The 21,596-nt window shown below is 38.8% G+C and overlaps 1 protein-coding gene across 3 annotated transcripts in view; it reads left to right on the forward strand.

The window, feature by feature from the left end:
- Positions 1 to 1,608: 1,608 nt before the first annotated feature.
- Positions 1,609 to 21,596, forward strand: part of LOC126470266 (ero1-like protein) — an 82,279-nt gene continuing 62,291 nt past the window's right edge. Inside the window, exons 1-3 of one of the 3 annotated variants that reach the window (XM_050098005.1) lie at positions 1,609 to 1,715; positions 8,863 to 8,982; positions 9,078 to 9,161. In XM_050098005.1, the coding sequence (XP_049953962.1) occupies positions 9,129 to 9,161 (33 nt within the window). In that variant the 5' untranslated portion in view covers positions 1,609 to 1,715; positions 8,863 to 8,982; positions 9,078 to 9,128. Of the gene's footprint in view, positions 1,716 to 2,072; positions 3,111 to 8,862; positions 8,983 to 9,077; positions 9,162 to 21,596 lie in introns of those variants that run through there. The other 2 variants (XM_050098003.1, XM_050098004.1) reach the window with 2 other exon arrangements.

Genomic DNA, 21,596 nt, shown 5'->3' on the forward strand with positions numbered 1-21,596 from the left:
TCAATGGTCCCAGGCACTGGTACCGGTATACCAATAAATGAAAACCAGGAAGAGAATACTGAGCGAGGTGGTGCGGTGGTTAGCACACTGGACTCGTATTCGAGAGGACAATGATTCAATCCCGCTTCCGGCCATTCTGATTTAGGTTTACCGTGATTTTCCTAAATCGCTCCGAACAAATATCGGGATGGTTCCTTTGAAAGGGCACTAGCGATTTCCTCCACCGTCCTTCCCTAATCTGATGAGAGCGATGACCTCGCTGTCTGGTCTCCTTCCCAAAAACTAACCCAACCTCAACCAAGGATAAGAACAATCTTGAAGAATCCACTAATGCTGTTGACAATACTTTTAAAGAACTCTTCCAGAGTCATAAACAAGACCAGACTCTTAAACAAAGGAGAAAAAGGACAAAAGTTAATGTCCAACATGGCAGAAGTGTTAGAGTTGATGACTTTGAGGACATGGATGGGGAGGATGTAACCCCCCATTCTTCACTTTACAGTGATCCAAGCCCTTGTACATCTAAACAAGCCAAGACAACGGAAAGAAATAGCAAGATAAACAGAAAACATCAGAGGATGAAAATGTATATTCAGTGTAGGCCAGTGATGAAGACTTGATTTTGTCCTCTTCAGATTCTTCAGACCAAGATGAAAATACTGGTATCTCCATAAGCCAAGGTGACTATATGGTGGTCAAAGTATATGGTAAAACATCATATTTTCGATGTTATGTTTGGAAAGTTAATTACCTTCTTCACAATGGTTTTGATGGAGCATTTTTAAAAAGAGTTCCTCAAACCAAACAGTTCACAATGACTGATGAAGAATCTTTTGTCTCAAGAAATGATGTCGTCCTTAAATCGTCGCCGCCGATTCTCAGTTCAAGTGCTCGATTCAAAGACATGCTATGTTTTGAGGATGATCTGTCTGATTTAACAATTTGTTAATAATACAGTACGAGGCTCATGGTAAACAGCTGTGTTCAGTTTGTTCACCTTAAGTTTGAATAGATGAGCCATGTGAGGACACAAACATTATTGTATATTTTACTTACTTTCAAAATTAATAAACCATTATCTTTTGAAATAAATGTGTATCTGTTTATTTTATAATAGAAAAACTATATTCCATACCTTTTATCAACCTCACTTTGCTTTTAAAAGAAACAGTGATAGTTTTATAAACGTGTTTCCATTCACCAATATGTGTGGGGTGATGAGAAACACCATGTTTAATTTTTTTTTAATTTATTGAAAGAAAATAATTTTATAATAATATCATAAGCTGATAAGAGCAATGCAGACCTGAATTTTGGGTAGTGTTTTTTTGTTTAAACTTGACGAACAATGAGTAAATTTTTCAACCACAGTTCAGATTTGTTGCTATTCAACACTTTTTACGGTAGCTCTTGTTCCATGATAATGAGCAAAGCTGTTTGCGCAATAATTATCAATGTAATTTTTGATGTGTGCAACTGATTGGTAAATGTACTCATATTGAGTCGTTAATATCCCACAGGGTTTTGAACAGGTCTTTACATTGTACTCGACTACAGCTATTTTTGGCTATTATTCTTATTGACCTGGATGTCTCTTTCCGTTCCTTTGACAGCCTAAGTGAATTCCGTCATTTGAAATGCGTTGTGGAATGTTCTGATTTTTGATTGTGTCCCGTTAAGTAGGAATCGGTCTTTACTGAGCGGTTAAGAGTGAGGTAAGAGAGAAAAACAACAAGAAAGTCGAAATCTTGCAATATGAAACTAATAACGGTAGTCAAACGTAAAATTCGTATTTGGCGTTCTTAATAAAAAGAAAAACAACAAATAATACTTAAAGGTACTAAATATATTGTTTCTGCCTTTATCCTTTTGCATCTCATTTTCTTTATAATTGAAAAATAGCACATAAAACTGTTTTTATCATTCAGTGGAACTTGTGTTCAAGCAGCATGGAAGGAGATGTAGAATTTTAAAGTAAGAAAAACATTAAAAATTATCTCTGTTCTTTTAAATAAACAGTGTACACTCTTCCTTTGTTTGGTAGAACTTTTGCCTTTTTGATATTGGGTCTTTTTTGGTGGGAAAACGATCGGACATAGAAAGAGAATTGTCGGTTTCTGATGCAACCTTTGTAGTATGTTACGGGAAAAAGGCAAGCAATAAAGGAAATGTGCACTACAACTACATGGATGCGGCTAAAATAGGTTAAATTCCTGGCTAGCAGACGACGCCACCATCAAAACTTTTTTCCCGAGCACATTTGTGTCTTAACGCTGAAGGCCTGTGCAAATGCCACCATTTGAAATGCATTGTGCAATGTTTTGACGTAGGTGTGACGTGAAGCCTAGTGTGGATCGCCCGTAACGTGGAAATCTTCAAAATAATAGCTGTGAACGTCATAATCGCGTCACCACCGTCGTCGATTTCCATGGAGATAGACATACTATAGCTGTAAATGGAACCTGATTGGTGAAGGTGAAGGTTATGAGGGGAAGCTGTATACAGAATTCACCAATGAGCGAGGAACACATGATAAATACGTAAACATAACTGTATTTACGTCGATGTGACAGTTTACGCGTTGGTGTGGTCGAGGGCTGGGGAATTTGCTTGTTGCGTGCGTTTGGAGGACTTTTGACTGATAATGGTTGATAACGTGGTTGCTTCGAGTTATTGTGTATGAGTAAGAGTTCAAGTGACGTTTTCGTGTGCAGCAAGAATAGAAACTTTAGCCTCAAAACTCAGACTGCTATTACCTAGTATTGCAACAGCTGATGTAAGGTGAAGCTGTTCTTCCATGTCTTAATTTCAGGAACAGCGTTACAGGTTGACACCAGTGTCTGTTTCGTGGTATCAAGCACAAGTCATTCCAGACAATATTGGGTTGCGCTTACACGCGTTTAAGCAGTAACGTTTTATGTACGAAAGAGGGCATTTATTTGTTTCGTTGATGTGAAGTAATAAGGTTCTCATTCAGTTTTATACAAACAAATTCATTATTGCTGCGCCTAGTTACGATGAACAGGTGTATCCTCGTTTTTGCTATTTTCGTTCATGCTACAGGTATACACGGAGATGACAGTGTTTTACACAACCAGTGCTTTTGTCAGGTGAGTTGCTAAATGGCAGACAGTGTAGCGTATATATAACAAACCAAATGGAGTTATGTACTGTTGTAAGTCTGTTAACACGTGTGTGTGTGTGGGTGTCGCAAAAAAGCTTAAGAGAATAACCCACAAGTGGTGGAGGGATGGAAAACTGTTCACATGTTTAAAACTTAGCCCTATTTGAGGAAATCTTATACAGACCCTTTCGTAATTTGTGCATACTTAATTGAAAACAGGTCTGTAAATTCTTCAGTTATACAAAAGAAAATGATCATTCTGGTAGATGAGCAAAGATGCAAACATACCATCTCAAAAAGATGTAATGAATTGTTACACCACAATGTTTTTAGTTTCGTAAGAGCAAACTATGGACAAGCTACTGACAGTTTGAGCCCTCAACTAAACAGTGACCCACACAACTTCGACTTTGTTATGGCCTACCCTTTGTGAAGCAGAATGTTTGTTTAAGTGCTATGGTGACAAAGAAATGTTGTGTAGTGTGGGAATCTCGCTACTAACTCCTTTTAAAACTTCTTGCAAAGTATGTGTAATCATTTTAGTAACTGTGTATAATGTCTGATCTTACAGTTTGGCTCTTAACAATAATGAAAACATCATTTGTGATGTTTCATGCCATGCTTGCTTGTGACATATATTTATGTGGTAATTCATCAAAGTGACTTGGTGGCCAATTGGGTGAGTACCAGACTGCCAACCTAAAGGTACGGGACTCGGTCTGCAGTTATCCCTGTTACTTTTGGGTCAACTGAAACTACAGAAACCAGATACTGACATTGTAACATAATGTAACAATAATGTGGCAGGTGAAGACATGCATGCACTAACAGAAAAAGAACAGAATGCTGACAATATGTGCTGCTATATTATTTGTAGGATGTTTTAGGCTTCTAGGTTGTGTTGACATGCTGATCTGTAGTGTAGGCAGAGTTCTAGGTTTGTTTGAAAGGTGAGATTTTGCATGTGAGTTTGCAAAGTGGTATCAGTTGCTTCAGTTGAAGCACGTAAACTGTAGCTAACATTATGGTCACATAGTGAATCTTTTGGATGTGAATTCACAGTTATGCAAATTGGGGATCAGTGAATTCTCAAAATGAAATACAGATTTTCAGTGTTGGAATTGATTGATAAGGTATTGAGACTGACCCTTGTGCTTCAAAATGCTGTGTTAAGTAATGGCATTCACTTTAAGTGACAACAATGAAGTGCAGATGCTTTCTTTTTAACAAATACAGTAAGGAATACTGACATGCATAGGTAAACAGTTTTGAAAAAAGTTGCGTCAGGGTGGTTGGCTTGTAAGCTATAGGGCGTATGTATAGTTCATTTTATGACTTTTAGTAGGTTTTAAATTGTCCAGTTTGTACAAATTACCAGCCTGTTATAACTTTATATTACAACATGAAACTCAGATCTGAAGTGTGAATAAGGTGGAAAGTGTGTGTTGTACCACAACTAAGTCCATGAAATGCCACATGTGAATTTTATTTCCTGAAACAAACTTTCCTAAAACAAAATGCTGTAAATGTGAAATGTCAAGGTCCTAAAAGGATCTAGGCACATTACTGACTCCACAAACTATTCTTACAATTGCTTTTGTAGAAAGAAATTGATGGGACTTTAGCTGCATTTTTCTTAACTTTCAGGAAAGTAAATCTGCCACCAACCCAAGGTTTGGTTTGAATAGCACAGTGCTTTATTAGGCATGGTCCTAATGGGTTTTATACTGTATGCCCTTGCCTTCCTGTGAACTTTGAGTTGACTTATTATTATTATTATTATTATTATTATTATTAGTAGTAGTAGTAGTAGTAATTGATTCGTCCGATGGTCATTTTACAGAGACACAAGGTATGGATAAAGGGACCTACAGTTTAATGTAGAACCCGCAGCATGCAGAAACTTGGTGTATTTCACATTAACAAATCATTGCCAGAGGTGAAGGAGTGATAAGTGATGGAAAAAAAGGGCACTTATTGAGTTTAGGGAGACACCCATGAAATCTTTGATTTTTTACCGATTATCGTCAGTTTGACTATGCTGATCACAAATATGACGTATTTTTCATCAGTTTTGAAACATTAAAACAACATATTGTCATTTATTAAAAATGTAACAATACAGCAACATAATAACAAATTTACAATACGGAATTCCGTCAAATCAGGGAAAAGTCTAGTCATTATGAGTTAGTAGAACAAACACCAAACTAACACTTAACTACACTGTTATTTGACTTTAGTGTAAACTGAATGATGCGATTTTATCCGAGTGCTTTGTCGTGCTACGATTTAGCTTGAATGATGTTTGCAAATAACATATTCGTGGTCCGGTCAAAATATGAGAGAAAGAAAATTTCATTAAAAATTTTTTTCCTCTCGATATATTAAAAAGTTTTTATCGGGGATGAAAGTAAATAACATCTTCGAGATCAACATATTGTAACTGATCAAAAAGTGAGAAAAAATATTTTCAAAAATTTTGGCCCCCTAAAGTTGAGAAGTGCCAAAATAAGTGTGTACTGAAATAGTTCAAATGGCTCTGAACACTAAGGGACGTAACATCTATGGTAATCAGTTCCCTAGAACTTAGAACTACTTAAACCTAACTAACCTAAGGACATCACACAACACCCAATCATCACGATGCAGAGAAAATCCCTGACCCCGCCGGGAAGCGAGAACGCTACTGCACGACCACGAGCTGCGGACCCAAGTGTGTACTGAACTACCAATGTTGGATGTAAACTTTGTCCTGTGACCTAATGATGTTACATCCTGTGACTGTGTACAGGATGAGAATAGGGCATTGATTGTTTCTTACCCCATGGCTATATTATTTTTTGGAATGTCTGTTGTGGTGACAGACTGATATCTTGTATAGGTCAGAGCATCTTTGACAAGATACATGCAATACACAAAGATCTACATTTTGTAACTTTTGTGAGTAGTGTAAGCTCTAATAACGGATCTACTACAAGATTCAAAATGCAATTTTAAGACTTGTTGTTGTTGTTAGTTTTACTTAAGTGACAATACAAAATTACTATTTCATTTTCTCCACATAACATTTATAATACTCAGGGGGAATAAGTAACTTCTGGTTACTTGCCTACATACTTGTCTGCTCTACAGAATTCTTTTTTTGTCATAAATTTTTTCGTGGGTTGTGAGAAAATTCTTCTCAGTTTTGAGGCTAAGTAATTTTCTTGTCAGTGCTAAAGTTAATGTGATACTATAACGTGGAGGTAACTTTTCTCTGAAATATTTGTAGCCTGTATGAAAGGCAGTTCAGTTTTTTTTCTGTTTCTTATGTTGTGGAATGAATGATTTCATAGATCTCCAGTTTTGTGGGATCTCGCAATGCCATCACAATTGTATTCGATATATACAGTCATGGAAAAGTTAAAATATTAAGGCCCTTAAAATGCTATAAGATTCCTTGTGTGTTTCTTTCTACAAATATGTGATCATGGTTTTTGTAGTTAGGGTCTTCGTTTCATTCCTGTGACGGTAGAGTTTCCCGATACTGTGACTCCATAGTGTATATTTGGTTCAAAATGACCATGGAGATAGGCATTGGATCTCTTGATAGGCATATTGAGTCAGTTGTTTCAATCGATATCAATGAGCCTAACTTCTTGGGAACAGTGTTTACCTGTTGCTTCCATTTTAACGCACTGTGTGTTGTTATTACCTGAAAATCTAACTGAAACTATTTCTTTCGGACCCTTTTCAACCAAAAATATATCCATGTGTCCCCATTTTTTTGTGTATCTTTGAGAACTCTGTGCATTGTTTTTACCATATTAATGATTAGCTCATTTTCCACTGTGCTGTATTATTGACAGATATGCAAGCGTTTTTCTCCAGCACCTCAAAATTTTTGGCTATCATAGGGATATAGTATCTCTTTTTCATTTTCATTTGTTTGGACATTGTGTACGAATAAACTGAATAAAATATATCCCAATGCAACGTCTTGAGAAATACCATACCTTATGCTTCTACTTTCTGATCTGTATAAGTTTTCAGTTACTGAGACGCTGTTTTTCAGTCAGCTGTGTGTTCAAAAATACCTGAGTTCCCTAATTTCTTTGGTAAGACTATTGTCTTCACGGAAACATTGTTGCTGATAATGTCCTATACTAATAGAGGAAAACATGTATATGAAGTATAAGGTGTGACCAAATGAAAAGGAGAGTGTAATTATATGTAAAGAAATTTTAATAATAATATTATAATTACAGTTCATGTGGAGCAGTACAACTACACATAGTTGCCATTGATGTCAGTACACTGATACCAGCTTGTAGGAAGGGAGTGGATGACTTCAGTGCAGAAGCTCCTTTGTTGCTGGTTTATCCAATTTTCCATGGTGTCCTGCACTTCCTTATCACATTCGAAACTCTGACCCTTCAGTTTGTTGTAAGATACGAGAGTCACAGGGGAAGATATCGAGGCTGCAAGGAGGATGTTCCTGGTCTTCGTGGCCAGTAAAGGTACTTTCCCAGCCTTCAGGGCAGAGTGGGCTTCTTTGGATAAGAGGAGCTGAGATGCGGCCACTCCATGCTCGTCTGTTTGGAGGCAGGTTTGAAGTGGTGACACCACGTTTATCGCATGCCACAATTGGACTAATGTAATCTGTTCCTAGCTCTGCATGTCTCAGCAGATGGGTCTGGCAGACATCAGTTCTTGCCATCCTCCGATTCTCTGAAAGACGGTGTGGCATCCATTGTGCACTAACTTTGCCATAATGAAACTCCTTGTGGATTATGTGGTGCACAGTTTCTTTGCTTATCTATAGTTTAGCAGCAGTTTCATGTGCAGTGACTCTACAGTTTATCCATATGCTCCACAGCCGAAATTGTGGCACTGGTGGTGACAACATGCACCTGCCCAGGGCATGGCCTGTCCTTGATGCTAGCATGTCTTCATAACACGCACACATTGGAATGTTGTGCAGGGATAATGGAAGTGTCCAATTCCACCCCTCCGCTTTGGGTCAAGGGAAGTGATCGATTCCAGTAGATTTTTGTGTGTAGTGGAATTTGGGAAGGTTGTGGGGTCTTGTTATTTTAGTGTTTTTTGTCGTTTGGTGTATTGGTGTGTGTTTATATTTAATTTGGCCCCTCCCAAAAAACCCCAATTTCCCCCGCTTCTCCCGTCAGTTTCATTATATTTTTGGAGGAATATCTATTTGGTGGTTTTCCGATATATTTTGTGTTTGTTGGCATGTTTACGTGATGAAATCATAGGAGCGGTATGGGAGTTGTTGTGAATGGTCATTTCCGCCCTATTGGTGACGTCATTGGTCAAAGCCGATGGCTGGAATTGGATGCTTCCGTTGACCCTTTTGTGCAACGTGAGGCATACTGCTCTTAGCACAACTCCATCCTGTGATGGATTTGTGAAGCATTCTCCCTTCTGCACCAAGAAATTGGATCAATGCTCATTGTGTTGATCAAGAGCAATCCATCATGTGAACTGCGTAAACTCGTCTTGAGAAATGAGGAAATTGCTGTGAAGCTGTTGTTCAACTGGGAATACACCACACCCTCTTTTGGCAAACACATTCACCCATTGGATTACATACCATGATGTTACAGCGAAGGTTTCCTTTCCAGTTGGGCATACTTTATAGCTTATTAAAACAATAAATGTGTTTTGGAATAAAACTATATTTCAGAAAAAGAACAAATTCTCTTTCTAACTGTCCTATGTTTCCTTTCTCACAGCTGAAGGGTCGAATTGATGACTGCAACTGTACAGTGGATACAGTTGATCACTTTAATAATGTTAAAATATACCCAGTATTGCATAGTTTGCTGATTAAAGATTATTTCCGGTTTTATAAGGTATGTATGTGAATGTAGATTCTTTTTGAAAGCATTAAAGTTGAACAGCTGCAGTGCTTATGTTATTGGACAATCTTTTCTTTTTCACTCTTTAGGTGAACCTTAAGAAAACATGTCCTTTCTGGGCAGATGACAGTAAATGTGCCATGCGCTATTGCCATGTACAACCGTGTCTGGATGTGAGTACCTTTGACAACATTTTTTGGGGTAAGAGGATGGCTTATAATTTTTCAGTACCATTGGATGCGTGTGCTAATGCTGTGTGTTTGATAGACACAAATACAAAAATCATTTTTGCCATTATACTGTGAATTATGATGAGTGTGTGCCTTTCTTTACTAGATAGAATACACCATTCCAATTTAAGTAATATGTAGCACTGTATATAGATTTGCAAATCAATTTTAGATCTGAACTCTGCAGAGCATCTTAAGAGAACATTCTTGAGGATGTTTAGTATTCCCTACTTTGTCATATCCCATCACTGCACCTGCTTGCTGTTGACTAGCCCTTGATGAGTTCCTTGTTGATATGATGATGTAAGGAAAGGTGTAGAGAAGTATGTTGGAGTCTGTGTATTATTCCACTCAATGGAGAAGACAATAATGTGATGACTGTTCCCTGAGGTAAATTTGTAATCTCACTTTATGTCCATACTAACTTTTGCTCGTTCTCATTTGTCAGTTGGTTGGTGTTAAAATGTGTCTCACACCTACTGGGAGATGTCAGTGTCAGGAGACACTTTCAGTAAGTGAAAGGAAATTTGTGAATGTAAGCATGAGCCTGTGTGAGAGAGAGAGAGGATGTGTTGCCCCATACCTACATTAGGGCTTTGCGCAACATAAAAACGGCGTCCAGCAGTGAATGGATTGTAATACAAATGTGGTCCGTCACCACCCTGATGCATCACTATTGAAGGATTTTTATCCATTCAGAAGGAAGCCACTTTTTCAGCTAGTTAAATACATGTTCCACAGATAATTTTGCATGAGATAGCAGTGATGCATGGGTAACCTGCAATATAGTAATCATTCAAATGTAACTTATCTAACCTTGTGGTTATGTGGTGCCCAGACAGGCACAGAATATCTGTCTCTTCACAGCTTTCTAAATTTTCCAAACAGACAAGAATCTCCTCTATCTTACTACTCAGTCCTCTAATATTTTGATGAAATAAGCTAACCTTACATTTCTGTCTATTATTAACCATTTTGTGGGGCTCTTCTGCTATTTTCACTTCTTTCAAGACAGGGTAATTGTATCCTGACCCTAACCGAAAAAAGGTGCCCCAGTGACACCAGTAAACACAGGAATCTTGCGATGTGTGATGGTGGCCCCCTGTATATTATCTGCAAGAAGCTCAGCCAACCTATCTTTCCCTCACCTATTCAGTGTAAGCCATGTCTAGTATATTCCCATCTCCCAATTGTTGCAACTGGCACTGCACTCATATGAGATTTTGTTTCAGTCACCAGCAGCCTGCATAACTCAGTGTTCTCATGGCTCAAGGCAGTGTTTACCCAGGACTGGTCATGGCACTGCAGGACATCCACAAAACTGAAATTTGTGTGTGTAGTTGCTACTCTTATCTCATCCAGGTCACCCCTAATGCAGTAATTACTGTTCTTAGCCAGGCTGTTCGCTGCTCCACCACCTAGAAGAACCTGATCCTTCATGCCAAAACCTTTGCACATTTTACCTGTGTCCTCTGTCGCCTGGCTAAGGCTAGCACTTGGCTTCACAATACTTGTCACTTGGTACTCTGGCCCTAATTTGTCCTGTACCATCTGGCCTACACCCCTCCCATGACTACTGCCTCGCAGCAAGACTTTTCTTCCTACTCTCTTTCGGTACCGTCTACATTGAGTTTCTTTCCTAGAAGTTAGCTGCACCCGACTGTGACCTACAGCTGGATGAGACTCTTCCCCTCCTAATTCAGGTAAAAAGTCAAATTTATTGGATTCCGTTAGCTTGAATGTAAATGAAGTTGAAGAGCTGCTCTTCTTTTGCTCTTTGCTTGTTACGTTTACCTAATTCCCAAGATCTTTTATCCCCTCTAACCCACCCAGTTAAAATTTCATGTGATCTAGTTCAGCCCGAAGGGCACAAATCTTTGCCCCCTGCTCAGTGATTCTCTTGTCTTTTTTTGCGAGGCTTACAGTTCAGTGGGAGAGCCTCATTGAGTTCCCATTCAGTTTCCCACTACAGTCACCCAAGTGAAATTCCAACCCACAGTCTACGCATACCACTCTCTCTTTGACTATCCTATAGCAACATCCACTCTTATCATGCATTGCAAAACAGATTACACACTTCCAGGTGGAATTGAACCACTTAACACTACACGAATTTTCGTTACTTGCAGCAATTAAGCCTATAGATCAACACTTCAGGTGTATTATACAACATAAAAAAGTTATTTATTTCTACATGCAACAAAAACTTAGTACTTTCTCAACTGCAGTATCCGTTAAATTATCTTCATCACAACAGAATGTAACTTTATTGCATGCAAACTGCACATAAACAATGCAGTAGTGCAAAAGTTCTAAATCAAACAAATTAAGATTTATGCTATTTTCCAGAAATACGAACTTAATGGACATGCTCAAATTAAATTGTTGAAGAAAAGAAAAGTCCACACAGAACAATTAAGACAGATTCTCTAAGTTAATTGTGCCAAAATATAGTAACTGATACCTTTATTGGTAAGCTTAATAAACACACTGATACACATATTTAATGAGTAGTTTGTAGTGAACTAACTGTTATTATAATATAAATAACTTGTCCTTACAAGAGCACAAAAACTGAATGTCTTGCTGGGCACAGGGAATAGTAAGAACTGTCACATGGTAACTGGGAGTAGGTATTGGACACAGGAGGTTAAAGTGCGAGCTAACTGCAGAGGATCTTTGAACATTTCTCAGTGGGTAGTGTTGAGTACATTGTATTGTGTGGCTAGGATTTGTTTGTTCTGTAGTTGTTTACCAAAATGCAGCACCTGTCATTCCTGTTTTCTAGTTGACATACTCTGGTTGAACGTTAATAAAACCAACAAACTGCAGGGATGTATTCCTGACTGGAAACGGAAAAAAAGGTGCTTTGAACATGTGTCTGGAAATGGATGGTGTGCGTGCAATGAAAACAAATTGTCCCAGAACACAGTACAGAGTTGCATCACATCCATGGCACAAGAGATGTTGAAAGTAATCTCCAAGGGATGCAAAGCATGAATTTGTGTGTCACATCCTGGATTACTACACATTTTCCCATGTTCCGGCCTCTCTCTGAATAGCATCACAGGCATTGTGAACTTGCTATTGAAGGATATGCACATCAGGAACTGGTTCAGCATACACAACGCTTTCCAGATGCCTCCAGAGGTAAAAATCCAGCGGTTTTAAGTATGGTGACCTAGCAGCTGAAAAGTTCCCGCTACTTTGGGAAGCATTCCTATTACTATCGATGTGATCAGTGAGTTCTTCACATGTTAAAGATTGCATCAAATAGTAATATCCGCACTTACAGAATTAAGCACCTGTTTCTTTGTCTCCTCCACCACCAGATTAACATCCGGAAAAACTAAAAAAAAACTTCTATTTATTGAGTCAGTTTTCTGTTGCTGGTTGAGGAGCACTTACCTAAATTCCTTTGGATGTATGTTGCTCTGCTAAGAAAGAGAATCCTTGGTTTTACTGCAGCTGGTCTTGCTATATGTGTATGTTGCAATAATAACCTGCCTAATTTTTGAGTCATTGTCGTTTATTCATGAAAAATACAAAACATTTCCACTGCCAAATTGTTCCATCAATACTGTTGTTGTTGTTGTTGTGGTTTGGTCTTCAGTCCAGAGACTGGTTTGATGCAGCTCTCCATGCTATTCTATCCTATGCAAGCTTCTTCATCTTCCAGTACCTACTGCAACCTACATCCCTCTGTATCTGTTTAGTGTATTCATCTCTTGGTCTCCCTCTATGATTTTTACCCTCCACGCTGCCCTCCAATACCAAATTGGTGATCCCTTGATGCCTCAGAACATGTCCTACCAACCGATCCCTTCTTCTAGTCAAGTTGTGCCACAAACTTCTCCTCCCCAAACCTATTCAATACCTCCTCATTAGTTATATGATCTACCCATCTAATCTTCAGCATTCTTCTGTAGCACCAGATTTTGAAAGCTTCTATTCTCTTCTTGTCCAAACTATTTATTGTCCATGTTTCACTTCCATACATGGCTACACTCCATACAAATACTTTCAGATACGACTTTCTGACACTTAAATCTATACTCGTTGTTAACAAATTTCTCTTCTTCAGAAACGATTTCCTTGCTATTGACAGTCTACATTTTAATTCTTCTCTACTTCGACCACCATCAGTTATTTTGCTCCCCAAATAGCAAAACTCCTTTACCACTTTAAGTGTCTCATATCCTAATCTAATTCCCTCAGCATCACCCGATTTAATTCGACTACATTCCATTATCCTCATTTTACTTTTGTTGATGTTCATCTTATATCCTCCTGTCAAGACACTATCCATTCTGTTCAACTGCTCTTCTAAGTCCTTTGCTGTCTCTGACAGAATTACAATGTCATCGGCGAACCACAAAGTTTTTATTTCTTCTCCATGGATTTTAATACCTACTCCAAATTCATCTTTTGTTTCCTTTACTGCTTGCTCAGTATAAAGATTGAATAACATCCGGGAGAGGCTACGACCCTGTCTCACTCCCTTCCCAACCACTGCTTCCCTTTCATGCCCCTCGACTCTTATAACTGCCATCTGGTTTCTGTACAAATTGTAAATAGCCTTTCGTTCACTGTATTTTACCCCTGCCACCTTCAGAATTTGAAAGAGAATATTCCAGTCAACATTGTCAAAAGCTTTCTCTAAGTCAACAAATGCTAGAAACGTAGGTTTGCCTTTCCTTAATCTAGCTTCTAAATTAAGTCGTAGGGTCAGTATTGCCTCAGGTGTTCCAATATTTCTACGGAATCGAAACTGATCTTCCCCGAGGTCAGCTTCTACCAGTTTTTCCATTCGTCAGTAAAGAATTTGTGTTAGTATTTTGCAGCTGTGGCTTATTAAACTGATAGTTCGGTAATTTTCACATCTGTCAGCACCTGCTTTCTTTGGGATTGGAATTATTATATTCTTCTTGAAGTCTGAGGGTATTTCGCATGTCTCATACATCTTGCTCACCAGATGGTAGAGTTTTGTCAGGACTGGCTCTCCCAAGGCCGTCAGTAGTTCCAATGGAATGTTGTCTACTCCTGGGGCCTTGTTTCGACTCAGGTCTTTCAGTGCTCTATCGAACTCTTCACGCAGTATCGTATCTCCCATTTCATCTTCATCTTCATCTACATCCTCTTCCATTTCCATAATATTGTCCTCAAGTACATCACCCTTGTATAGACCCTCTATATACTCCTTCCACCTTTCTGCTTTCCCTTCTTTGCTTAGAACTGGGTTTGAGCTCTTGATGTTCATACAATGGTTCTCTTTTCTCCAAAGGTCTCTTTAATTTTCCTGTAGTCAGTATCTATCCTACCCCTAGTGAGATAAGCCTCTACATCCTTATATTTGTCCTCTAGCCAACCCTGCTTAGCCATTTTGCACTTCCCGTCAATCTCATTTTTGAGACGTTTGTATTCCTTTTTGCCTGCTTCATTTACTGCATTTTTATATTTTCTCCTTTCATCAATTAAATTCAATATTTCTTCTGTTACCCAAGGATTTCTACTAGCCCTTGTCTTTTTACCTACTTGATTCTCTGCTGCCTTCACTACTTCACCTCTCAAAGCTACCCATTCTTCTTCTACTGTATTTCTTTCCCCCATTCTTGTCAGTTGTTCCCTTATACTCTCCCTGAAACTCTGTACAACCTATGGTTTAGTCAGTTTACCCAGGTCCCATCTCCTTAAATTCCCACCTTTTTGCAGTTTCTTCAGTTTTAATCTACAGTTCATAACCAATAGATTGTGGCCAGAGTCCACATCTGCCCCTGGAAATGTCTTACAATTTAAAACCTGGTTCCTAAATCTCTGTCTTACCATTATATAATCTATCTGAAACCTGTCAGTATCTCCAGGCTTCTTTTATGATTCTTGAACCAAGTGTTAGCTATGATTAAGTTGTGCTCTGTGCAAAATTCTACCAGGTGGCTTTCTCTTTCATTTCTTAGCCCCAATCCATATTCACCTACTATGTTTCCTTCTCTCCCTTTTCCTACTATCGAATTCCAGTCACCCATGACTATTAAATTTTCGTCTCCCTTCACTATCTGAATAATTTCTTTTATTTCATCATACATTTCTTCAATTTCTTCGTCATCTGCAGAGCTTGTTGGCATCCATCAATACCAGCCACGTGTATTCAACTGCCTTTCCAACGTCCCTCCAAAAACACATCTCCCCCAAAGAACAAACAATTGACAAAACATTAACATCTTTGGAAATGGAAGATTAATGAATTAACAACTAAAATTAATAAAAGTAATTGTCACACCAGAAAATGGATAATTAAGATCTGCACATAATGTAAAAGTTATTTGGATAACAATTAAAATTAATAATGTGTAATTAAGATCTGCACATAATTTGCATAAAACCTAAAGCAGATACTAAGATCTGCACATAGAAATGGGAAAGTGGTTCCATTTCACAGCTACAGGGCCTCTGGTCTTATCCAGCATTGGGGAAGATGGGATTGAGGTCTCGATGAACTGTAATGTGGACTTGGTGTGGTGCCCCATTGTGAAGAAACCACATAACCTGTCATACTGCGAAAGACACATCCTTAAGCAGCCCATGTAGAGTATTCCATAGGAAGTCGATGTATCTTTCTCCAGCAAGGTATTGTGGAATAATAACCAGTCCACGTATGTGGTTGCCAAGGATCCCTGCCCACACATTGATGTTGAACTGATGTTGATCGGGGTTCACAATTTCCTGAGGATTGTCTGTAGCCCACAGTTGATGATTATGCAGGTTGATGGTGCCAGTTCTGGTAAAGGATGCTTAGTTGGTAAGGAGGACTGATGACAGAAATCCCATAATTGTAATAGTCTCGTACAGAAACCACCAGCAAAATCCTTCCTGTAGAGGGAAATCCACTGCTGATTATCCTTGCTCTCATTGCAGGTGATAGGAGTAGTAGCGGTTGTCACAGGTGATTGGAGTAGTAGCGGTTGTCATGCAGGGTACACACAATCATACTTTGGCGTACACCATGTTGGCAGGCTACATGCCTGAAGCTTGTCCAAGGGTTCGTCTCAATATCCTGCAGAACCTGCTCCTCCAAATCTGGTGCATGCACAGTCCACAGCCTCCTTGCAGGTTCAGCTGTCTGAAATGATCCATGATCATATAAACACCCAAAAAGGGCTTGAAATGTTGTGTGATGGGGTTTGTGTCTGCAAGGGCTGTCATTTTGATATAGTCGTGCTGCCCTTCGACCATTTCCATCTGCTTGGCCATACACAGACACCATTTCAACTTGTTCCCAACATGAATACCAACCATTCTGTTTCAGTACACTGTGTCAGTCATGTAGCCTGCAACAAACAAGGAACATGTGGCACATTGTTAGAGAGACTTCCATTCATCAGCGCCATCTATTGTGTCAGTGATGCATTTCTGAACACATTTCCAGTCAGGAATCTGTCCCTGCAGTTTGTCGGTTATAAAAATGTTCACCATGTATATGCACTGAATCTGTAGCAAATTTATTGCATTTTATTTTCTACTGCTGTATCTTCTGTGCCATTATTATGCGCCAACAGTGATGTACAGCAGCAGCATGTATAAGTTTAATGATGAAGATTTTGATGATATGCACCACATATAAGAGTTCGCTGAATGGCAGCAATGACAACATCACCACAGTACTTTAGCATCTGAAGGCTGTTGCATTACTCTGTTTTTTGTGTTGCGTGTTTTAGTGAGTATGTATTTACAGGATTTTTCACTTTTGTGAAGGTATTTTCACCAAACCAAAGGTAATTGAGGAAACAATATGAATAATTCAGAATTACATTATTACTCTGTAACAAGATACGGAAGACTGCATGTCTCTGATACCAAAATACTGCACAACCCTTGAAATTTGTAAACTTCTCGGCTGATTAAAACTGTGTGCCAGACTGATACTCGAACTTAGGACCTTTGCCTTTCGTGGGCAAGTGCTCTACTGATTGTGTTACCCAACATGACTCACAACCTCTTGTCACAGCTTTACTTCCGTCAGTACCTCATCTCCTACCTTCCAAACTTCACAGTAGCTCTTTTGTCAAACTTGCAAGATAGGAGACGAGGTATTGGTGAAAGTAAAGCTAGGTATTGGTGGAAGTAAAGCTGTGAGGACAGGTTGTGAGTTGTGCCTGGGTAGCCCAGTCGGTAGAGCACTTTCCCATGAAAGGCAAAGGTCTCGAGTTTGAGTCTCAGTCCAGACACAGTTTTAACCTGCCAGGGAGTTTCATATTAGCGCACATTCTGCTGCAGTGTGAAAATTTCATACTCTGAAATTTTGTATGTTGAGTTTGGGGCCACCCTGCAGAATCCACATAGAACCTGGTGTTCCCATTCAACTTTTTATGTGAGATACATAATTCAAACTCATTAGGTCAAAACACATTTGTCCCACTTCATGCACAGTTTGTGAAAATGATGCAATATTTTCTGTGGTCTTCCCTGAAAATGAAGGGGTGAAGCTGACAGCAAGAAAATTATTCACCATATTGATGATGAAGCAACAGAAGGGGTTACCACATGTATAAATGGATGCATCAAGAGTTATCTGAACCCCTAGATTTGCTGTTTGATCAATGGGTGGCTCTTGCTTTGCCCATAACTCTTCCTGCTTTTCTAGATTCTTAAGAACAGGGGCCAATATGTGATACTGGAAATCTCTAAGTGGATCACTAATACCTGTGCGTGCAGTTCTAACCATTTGTGAATGTATAGTGAGCATTGTCACCTACTTTTTGTCGTAAAGCACAAACAATAAAAGTTGAACAAAAACATCCAAGCAATAGGTGTTTACACCCAAACTACATATCCGTGGCATTTGAAAATGCAATACAAACAGGTGGGGGGGGGGGGGATAAGGGGGGGGGGGGAGGACTACTACTTAAACATCTCTTTTGCAACAGCTGTTGCATGTCAGGCCCCTTGGATAAATGGATCAGTGGCTGCAATGCAGTGCTTAGCAATATTTTCATTGAATGGACCTCGATATGACAGTGAGACTTGGACAGTAACTCGCTGTGACCCATGAATGCTCCGTTGCGCACAACGACAGCAGCACTAGTTCAACACTGTGACCTGGCAGCATGTGTTAGGTGGTGGCACGTAGTGTTACCTCTTGCCCAACAAACTAGGTTTTGGACATGTAACTCGTGGTGTATGTTGTCACAAAACATAAAGGCCTATGTTTTAGACCTGAAGGTGGAGATTCAACTTCTGACACATTATATGCAGGTGCAGAATTCCTGGTCGGGTTGGAGACAAGGTGTGGAATGTTTAGGAAGCTTTCAACTAGAAATTGGTTTCTTATGAACCACAAGTAAGTTTATTCCCGATACAGGATGCAGTTGGCCTCACCCAGGTTAGTTTGGAAGGCTAACAGGCAGTCTTGACATAGCTGAGAAGTGATAATTTAAAAAAAAAAATGTAGTTTTAAGGCCTAGGTCCACAAAAGTCAGGAAAGACATGAGTCCTAGATAGCCTGGTGCCAATGCAGTTGAGAGATACTGGGTTTGACTGATGCTCTGTACCAGCAGTTAGCAGTCAACATGTGATGCCTCCCATACATCCCCTATTGGCTATTCAAACAATGGAAAGGCCAGTTTGGAATATCAACAGTTATGAAAATGATGGATTGCTACTCACATTAAAGATGACACATTGAGTTGCAGACAGGTCCACAAGTGTGTGTTTTCTTTTCTTTTATGAAGGAGGTTTTGGCCAAAAGCCTACTGTGTAACAGTCTTTTAATTGCACCTGTCTGCAACTCAGCGTGTCATCTTTATGGTGAGAGTGTTCTATCCTTCTCACAATTGGCTTTTCACTTAGTGTGGAAGGGGCAGGTTCATTGTCAGCATGTCAGGGGAACAAAACCTTAGCTGAGGCAATGGCATTACATGGCACACAAACCACAATGAATTATTATTGAATAATACAAGAAAATATTTTAAAGACAAATCATAGCTAATAATTGGATTGCTATAATACAAATAAATGCTGCAATCAGTAATTGTATAGTGTTGTTGAAAGAATTGTTGTCATTCAGTAGATATCTGGAGACTGTAGAATGAAATGTCAGAAAATTAAAATTGAATCGCTTCTTTTTAGTGAAATAGACATGATCAGTTAAAAAGTATGTGGAGGCAAATCTCTGGCTAAGTCACATATTGATTTTTTTAACAACTGATGAGTTACGATGAGAGTTCAAAATCAACTTGATTTGAACTATGGTAGGGTAGTTTTTGCTGTTTTGGTGGTACATTTAAAATATTATTGATGGGCACATCTGTTTCGCATACAACCAGCAGATTGTTTTTGCATAGTTAATTTGACGGTTCCCATCAAGTCTTCTAAAAGACATCATAGTCAGCTTTGACTATAAAAGTTATTTATTTGCACTACTGCAGTTCGGTCATGTGGGTGTTGTGAAGTGCTGTAACTGCACATGTAAAATCTAAAAATCTTCTAATATGTACCGTATTTACTCGAATCTAAGCCGCACTCGAATCTAAGCCGCACCTGAAAAATGAGACTTGATATCAAGGGAAAAAAAATTTCCCGAATCTAAGCCGCACCTGAAATTTGAGACTTGAAATTCAAAGGGAGAGAAAAGTTTTAGGCTGCACCTCCAAATTGAAACAAAGTTGGTCCATTGTAATATGAGACACAATTTAGGTCGAATGAATGACGATACAGCTACAGTAGTTTGGTTTGAGTCATAAGCTTCGCATTTAAGCTTTACCAGGTAGCCATTGCTATGCATCAGGCACTCCGTCCGTATTTATACGGGTACCCTTCCTTTTTCACGTGCTTTGTCTAGTTTTAATCGATTGCTTATTTTTCTTTGATCTGATAAGTGCCGTTCTCTTTGTTATAGGTGTTTGCATCACTCTAAGCTGAAACTGCAGTACTGTACTGTGTCATGCATTGTTTGTCGCATTCTGATAATGAGTGTTTACGGCCTGCTGCTGCTCGCGGCATGGCTTTCTTTAGTGCGCGCTACCGCCGCTTAAAAAAAAAAAAGAAGAGGAATTGTCTCATTAGCGAAACAATGGCAAGAGACTGCTATTTGTTGTTACTTACACTGCTGCTTTCTTTGGTAATGTCAACAAGAACAAAATAATAGACTGCGTATGATGGATGATGTTCTGAACAATAGTTTAGCGAAAAATTTTCTCCGTTTGAAAATCTTTGTAGACGCCTCTTTAGTACATTACATTCTGCACAGAAATTAGTCATCTTAGATTTAAAAATGTAGTCAATTGCCGTGCTTCATTTCTGACTATATCACTATTAGGCATAAGAGTAATACGAATATAAACATGACATGATACGTATATTCTTCCGCGTTTACTGTTGTCTCACTCTAGTTTCATAGTTTATTAGGCAGACAGGATTTAAATGAGATAGCAGCAAACATGGAAGAATACATGGCAAAATGTTTATATTCGTATTATTCTTATGGTGAAGAGAATACTGGATGTGATTCACAATTCATAAAAGTTCCTATTAGCAACCATCTCTTCTCACAGGTAGGAAAAAATTCAGAATGTAGAGTTGGCCATATTGACAAACATCCCAAACAGTCTTGCCAGTCGGATTTTCGTACTACAATGAAATGCTGCTACATTTGAAGATGAACAAAACGGAATTTGTATTTACTTCGTTGGATAATGTATGAAAATACAGTGGTCGAAACTTGGGGCACTGAAAAAAAAGCTCGTCTTCCACCTTTTTTTTTTAAATTTATTTACTGACGCAGAGGTTTTGGCACCAGTATTTATCTTTGTGCCTGCAAAGCATTCCTGTGCAGCGCTACATATATTCGACGGCAGAAGTTAGTTGTGGCGGCACCTACCAACATTTTTCAGAACTTCGCTTACTTTGCACTCGATTCTAAGCCGCAGACGGTTTTTTGGATTACAAAAACCGGAAAAAAAGTGCGGCTTAGATTCGAGTAAATACGGTATTGATATCATTGTCATATACCTATGTTGGGTCTTTTAACATTGTTAACATCTTTAACATGATTGTCACATACTGAGTCAATTGCTTTTTAGAAGACAAGAAATATTGAGTCCATCTGAAAGCCTTGCTTCATGGCTTTCAAGATGTCATACGAGGTATGAAGAAGTTGGGTTTCTCGTGATGGATGTTTTCGGAATACTTGCTGGTAGGCATGAATGGAGTTATTCTGTGGGACTCATGTTAAAGATGCTAACAACATTAAAAGGTCCAACATACAGACACAATGATGACAAGTATACATGTCAGAAGATTTTTAGATTTTGACACATGCTAAAGCTCGAGTTTACCACATGACAAATGGCCACATGGCCAAGTCCGCAATACTGCAGATAAATA

Source organism: Schistocerca serialis, chromosome 3 (assembly GCF_023864345.2).
Source record: "Schistocerca serialis cubense isolate TAMUIC-IGC-003099 chromosome 3, iqSchSeri2.2, whole genome shotgun sequence".
NCBI lineage: Eukaryota > Metazoa > Arthropoda > Insecta > Orthoptera > Acrididae > Schistocerca > Schistocerca serialis.